The 6,437-nt window shown below is 39.5% G+C and overlaps 1 protein-coding gene across 2 annotated transcripts; it reads right to left on the bottom strand.

Annotated features, from left to right (window-relative positions):
* Bloc1s2 (biogenesis of lysosomal organelles complex 1 subunit 2) lies at nucleotides 1–6,090 on the bottom strand. 2 transcript variants are annotated; one of them, XM_015494651.2, is made up of 5 exons: nucleotides 5,938–6,090; nucleotides 5,437–5,553; nucleotides 2,536–2,655; nucleotides 1,733–1,837; nucleotides 1–458 (listed from the first exon to the last, which is right to left on the bottom strand). In XM_015494651.2, exons 1-5 carry the CDS (start codon nucleotides 5,993–5,995, stop codon nucleotides 427–429), a joined length of 432 nt encoding a protein of 143 aa, XP_015350137.1. In that variant the 5' UTR covers nucleotides 5,996–6,090; the 3' UTR covers nucleotides 1–426. The 2 variants fall into 2 exon arrangements, with proteins under 2 accessions (XP_015350137.1, XP_048663105.1); XM_048807148.1 differs by having other exon boundaries at nucleotides 5,872–5,997.
* Between the last annotated feature and the right edge of the window lie 347 nt (nucleotides 6,091–6,437).

The following is a 6,437-nucleotide window of genomic DNA, read 5'->3' on the forward strand; positions in this document are numbered from 1 at the left end:
ATTTAGAATCTTGTTAACAATACATTAGCATCATTAATAGAAAAAAAAAACCATTTACACAGTAACTCAAAAACCAGTCATTTAAGAAAATATTGTGGTACTTAACCACTATCAGAGAAAACAGGTCCTCTCATTTGATTCCACTGGCAAGCCCAGGTTTTTCCTGAATTTTGAGAGTCTCTGTCCTGAATAGATAATGAAGCATTCAAGTAAACAGTAAGGAGCTGTGTGAGTTTCTGAGGGACACTGCCTCAAAGGAGGTTCAGGAGCAGCCACAGTCCTCCAGTTTACCCAACATTGGGATGTTCCTGGGATGACCAGCATAGTTGCCTTTTCAAGAGCTTTGACAATTCATCAGCCTCAGGATTCGAGTGTTATGAAACATTCTTCCACATTAAAAGACTTTATCCCATAGGAATTCATTTTTCATCGCTTCTCCAGCTTCTTGTACTTGGCTTCTATGTAAAGGAGAGGAGGGCATTACAGCTTTTAACAGTGGTTCTCAAAGATACATTTTTCTTTTCTTTTTTTTTTTTTTAGCATTTCAAAGTAAATTCAGATATGCCTATTATATTTTTTAATTCATTACTTTCATCTGTCCAAATATACAGATTATCAATTTATACAATTTGAAATAACAAGTCAAACATATGCACCCAGAATTGAGAGCCCAAAACAAGTTCACTAAGTTCTGTCAACAGCAGCTGCTTGGACAGCACCATTAGAATTAAGCAGATTACTGTAACTTGATCTATCAGAAAACCTTAATTAAGCACTGGAAACTGCCTTTCCAGATCCTATCCCAGGTGCCCTCTGGAATCCTGAGGAAGTATAAATATATTTTTCACCTTTTATATTCTTAGCCTTACTTTTCACTCCAGGAAAGCAATTTGGAAAGATATGGAGATTTAAGAGGTCATAAAATAAGCCTATTGCTGTGACATTTTCTTTTTTTTAAAAAAACTCAGAAGCACCTAATTCTATCTCATGCCTTCTACATGGTAAGGTTCACAGTGAAAAGTTTCCAAATGTAATTGTAGGCAATGAAACTGATTGTTGATCACTACCTATGTCAAATCTCAGCCTGCACAAACTACTTTCTTGAAGTAGTCAACAATTATCAATGATGAAAATACAATAATCTGTAACTGTTACCTAGGCTAAAAACAAATTCACTGTTTTCACCAGGGATATAACAGACAGAGCCAGTGAGCAATACTAAAAATACGAATTCTATCTTTAAGGGAATTAGTCTTTCAAGTAAACCTTTGGTTGACTATTCCATTTTTTACAGACATACGTATCTACATTATTAAAGATGACTCAGAATGCTAGTCCACAACTAAAAGATTGACCATTGTAGTCAAACAGACTGGATTTGGAATATGGCTCATTCATATGCTTTACTAATTTTGTGTCCTTAAACAGGTTTCTTAACCTCTTAAACCATGTTTTTCTCCCCTGTGGAATAGGAAAAAATAAAAAATTATGTACTTACCTCACATATAAAAGATAAAAATCATAATACATACATGTAAAGCACTAAGAACAGTGCCTAGTAGAGTATTAAAATCATTAAGAATAGGAGATGTTCTTTTTATTAATAATAATGATAAGGCTTTAAAGGAGGATTATAAATAAGTACTCTATAAATGTTAAATATTATATTAGTTAAGGGCATACTGTTAAGAGATACTCCTTATTAAATCAAAACAGAAATAAAAATGGTTACCCAGTTTTTTTGAATATGCATCCAACTTGTAGGCTGCCTGCTCAAGAGCTGCTACTTGCTCCTCAATTACATTGATCTGATCCAGATAAGGCTGTAGTCCAGCATCTTTAAAACAAATCACATATTTATACATCTTCAACAAGAAGTTTAGAAAAAGAGGGGGAAAGTAAGAATGTTAGTGTCTCTCTAGATATGCCTCAGATAGACTAGGTGGAGAGACATGGTTCTCATCATTAGCTAGGTAGATGCTTTAGAGGATTGTGCCTAACTAATCAAGCACAATCATGACCTAGCCAAAATAAGTCGCTCTCATCTATTAATTTTCCTTTCTTTTTAATTTATTGTTCTCAAGCAATCTGTTACTGATTCAGTTTCTTGGGCACTCCCACACTAAGCAAGGATGTCCTACTGACAAAAACACAAATATAAGTCAATGAAAAAATATATTTGACCACTCTAAATTAGCATTTTCCATTTATAGATTTTTCTGTTTTCTATTTATAGAACAATCCTTTATGGATTTCAATGTTAAATCAATTCACTAATATCTGATTACCCCTTTGTTGCCCCTTCCCCTTCCAGGAATAAACTTACAAAATCAAAATTTGGAAGCACATATAACCATTCTACCAAAGCATGGTGATCTTCAGAATGAAAGAAATTCACCTTGACTCAGTAATTCATTTTTAGAAAACAAGCTTCCAAAAGATAGTGATGCCATGTTTACTCTCTCCTTCTTCTAGGTCCCAAACATAAAAGAACATTAAATACAAACATGTTTAATTATAAAAATTATTACTTACACTTCTGGTTTAAGTCCTTTAAGTTTCTACTAATGTTTATAGCAATATCTTTCATTTCAAGATACTTCAAGCTGGTTAGTTTATTCATATTTTCCAGGAGTTTATAGTCTTCACTGGTGGCTTTAAAATAAATAGAAAATGTGATGCCTTTAAAATCTGTCTTATATCATTGAAATGTGGAATTTTAGGCCAAATGTTAGTTCAAGGCAGAACCTAGGTAATGTCAAAGGAGTAGCCCACTTTTCCCTTCTTTTTCTTTTTTAGGAAAGAATTATTACCCAAAGCAAATTTTATTACAAGGCTCAAAGAATACAATGTGAAAGACCACTGAGCTTGAACTAGACCCCAATATCCTTAAAAAAAAAAAAAAAAAAAAAGCAGTCTTCTGTTGTAAAGCTACAGAGTGCAACCATAGTCATCACTCACAAATTTTGAGCAGCTCACTTTTGAACTATGACACTTATACTCAGCCTATATACTCTGAATATCTAAGTAGAAACTCAGGCAGTAATCGGCAAACTGTTTAAATCAAACAAGATCTAAAAGGTGAAAGTTGGGGCTATAGCTTAGTGGTAGAGTATGAGCGTGCACACACGTGCACATGCACATACACAAAGACCCAGAAGGTTCAGGTTCAGGTTAGAAAGGGAAATGATAAATTCATGTACTAAGAAGCGGGAGGTGATATAGTACTGGTATAGCATAAAAACATACCTCTTAGTAACTTGTTCATTACTATGTATAATTCTTTCATTTTATGCAGTGACTTTTCTAAATCATTTGTTTCCCATATTCTCAATTCTCTTCCCGTTCCCCTCCCAAAATAACCATTCCTCTGCTCCAATTTTCCCAAAAGCCAAATTCACTAACAAAGTGCTTCAATCCCTCTGCTTTACTCTTAAATTTCTCTGTACCTTCTCAAGAAGCAAAAGATCCTATTCTAAGACATCTCCTCTTGTGCTTTTGAACCCAAACCCTTCTACTTCTTCAGGCCTCTCTTCAATCATCTTCTCTAACTTGCATTTCCAAACTCTTTCTCCATCCTGGCACCTTTCTCTCTATATAGAAATATATTTAGGTTTCCTCCAGTTCAAAAGCACACTTTCTTTCCCCTCACATCTACATTATTTGCTCAGTAAAGTAATGAGGCTGTATTGTTAAAACATTTTAAATAGTAGCCAACACTCACTACTTCTTCCTCACCATTCACTTATGTAAACCCATGTAATCTGGTCTCTGCCCCCACCATCCAAAGAAATTACAAGCACTAAGGTCACTGGTGTCTTAACCACCAAATTCATGGCATTTCTTAGTTCTGATACTCCTAAACCTTTCTATTTTATCTGATGCTACTACTCTCACACACTTTGGAATAGTATCAACAAGGCAACTGTTGCCTTGGTATTGTACTATGCTGATTTTTTAAAATCTCCTTCTGACTTGTCTTCTTAGATTTTTGTGCCAAATCCTTTCTCATTCAACCTCTTTTTAAAAAATTTTTTAAACATTTTTTAGTGTCGATATATCTTTACTGTATTTATTTATACGCAGTGCTAAGAATCGAACCCAGTGCTTCACACATACTAGGCAAGCACACTACCAGTGAGCTACAAACCCGAGCCCCTCATTCAACCTCTTTAAGTATCAGTTCTCAACTTTTTCTCAGCTATTACACATAAATGATGTTTACATGGGTAGCACATTCCCAGAGCTAAACTAGCTTCCTCTCAAACTCAAAAAAGCATTTGTGCAAGTAATGACAATAATGGGGAAACAATAATATCCTTAAAATTAGTTTTGTAATAAATAAATCATTTGGAAGCTTTGGTACTTTAAGTACTGTTATTAAAAACAAACTAACTGCCTCATACAGACATTCCCTGAGATTTTAGTCTAAGCCCTTAAGAAGGGTATCTCTAAGCTCTTTCTTGGTGATCTCACAGCCTCTACTCACATCACTATGCAGGTGACTCTCTAATCTGTTGCTTCTGCTCTGATCAGTTTCTAAGCTCTGGCCTCACATGTGCAAGTCACCTGAGTGCCTTGAGAGAAGTCACCTGAATGTTCTGTAATATCTACAAGTCAAGCCCAAACTGAAAACAGTTTTCACACTAAACATGTTTCCTCTTTCTAGCTTCTCTATTTTGGTTGATGACACTACTTAGGCTTACAAAACTCAGAAACATCCTAGGCTGCTAAATACCTACTTCAACAAGTCCTATAAAGTCTACTTCTATGATATTCTTGCACCTGCACTCTTTTCCATTCCTTTTACCATCACTTTGCCTCAGACCATCATTACTTAATTTTCTTACTCTCCTCCACACGAATGTCATGTGTCCTCCTAGAAACACACACAGGACCAAAAATTAACTATGTCTCAAAGTATGAATCACCCAATTCTCAGACCAACCTAACAGGTCCTTAAACCTACAGGTCACTCCCCATTCCCCAATTTTATTTCTGCTAAACACATCTTCTGCTTGCTTATTCCACTTCATACAATAATTGTATCATTTCCCCACTTTCCACCACTCATTCCCTTCAGCATCCTGTTCAAAGTACACCTCTCCCAGGGAAATACTTCTTGGTTAATATCGCTGGATGTTAACCTCACCCCCACCCCGTCACTGTAACACTACAGGATCCATCAGAGTTGTATTAACAGGTATTGCATGTGTTTTTGAAAGTGGTTTGTAAGATTCTCCAGGGAAGGAATGAAGTTCTTTCCCTCCCATTCATGACCTTCCCAGACTTCCAACTGGCAGGTCTTAGTGCACTATAGGTAAGAAAGGCAGCCACCGACTGTGGCTGAAACACTTCCCAGGTCTCTACAAAGCGAAACCCAGCCCCAGTGGGTGGCTCAGAACACCACCTCGGTCAACCTAGTCCGCGCCTCACCCGTCAGTTCTCCAGTCAGGTAAGTGGCCATTTTGGAGAACATGTCCCGGCAAAGCTCGGTGATGTCACCCTCGGCGGGCTCCTTTGCTTCCTCAGCTGTCTCCACGGCGGCATCGTCTGGGCCAAAGGAGAATGATTAAGTAGCTTGCCTCACACCGCGTCCTAATCCAGACAAGCAGCATCTTCCCACATCCCTCCGCACCTGTCTTCAATCAAGTCGGCCTCACTCTCCACCTGCCACATTTTCCCCTCGCTTCGTCCTTGCACCAATGACATGCCAACTCTGCTCCTCTGCACCGACCCCTCGCCCATTCCCGACCCTCCGACCAAAACAACTCAGTGGCTCTGACAGGACCTGTGCACCCCTCCGCCCTGCCCACCCCTGCGACTACACATCAGCCCCGCCATCTCGGGGCTCCCGGCAGGACACTTCACCCCAGGACTCCCGCCGGACACTTCATTTCCATCTACGCCAGGTACTGTTTCCATCTCGCCGGGTACCTCGAGTGGGCTCCTCGCGTCTCGGCGCTGTGACAGCCTCAGCCGCCGCCGCCGCCATGCCCGCCCAGCGCTGCTTCCGGTTCTGGGTGTCTGCGCGTGCGCACCGGGCGTGCCCCGCCTCGGCAGCCCTGTCCTTCTGAGTCACTCCTTGAATAAATGACTCTTAGCAAAGTATAAGCAGGAAAGCCAGAATTGAAGCCAAGATTGCCTGTCATGAATCGATCTGCTGCTGAGAGTCTGGACGTCTGGGACTGAGGATGCACTCATCCCTAACATCGCACTCTGGAGCGCTCGCTTGGCTTGTACTGGGGGTAGTCCACGCTGAGTGGCTTACTGACCCAGTCACTGGAGGCAGGTTACTTCCTCCCCAGACGCTCCGCACCCTGGCAGGTGTTAGTGACCAAAATATTGCTTGTGCAGGTAGTCTTATTCAGGCTTTGGAAAACCTTCAAGTCTTGATCCCTGACCCTAAATACTCACCTTCTCAGTGTTCTGGATTA

The sequence above is a fragment of the Marmota marmota genome, unplaced genomic scaffold, assembly GCF_001458135.2.
Source record: "Marmota marmota marmota unplaced genomic scaffold, marMar, whole genome shotgun sequence".
Taxonomy (NCBI): Eukaryota; Metazoa; Chordata; class Mammalia; order Rodentia; family Sciuridae; genus Marmota; species Marmota marmota.

Excerpts from the sequence above, each read along its gene's own strand:
- Bloc1s2 (XM_015494651.2), bottom strand. The coding sequence starts at position 5,995 with ATGGCGGCGGCGGCGGCTGAGGCTGTCACAGCGCCGAGACGCGAGGAG. Across the intron at positions 2,656-5,436 it reads CCTGACTGGAGAACTGACGG|CCACCAGTGAAGACTATAAA; the intron begins GTGAGGCGCGGA and ends TTTATTTTAAAG. Across the intron at positions 1,838-2,535 it reads AAAGGACTTAAACCAGAAGT|ATGCTGGACTACAGCCTTAT; the intron begins GTAAGTAATAAT and ends TTTGTTTTAAAG.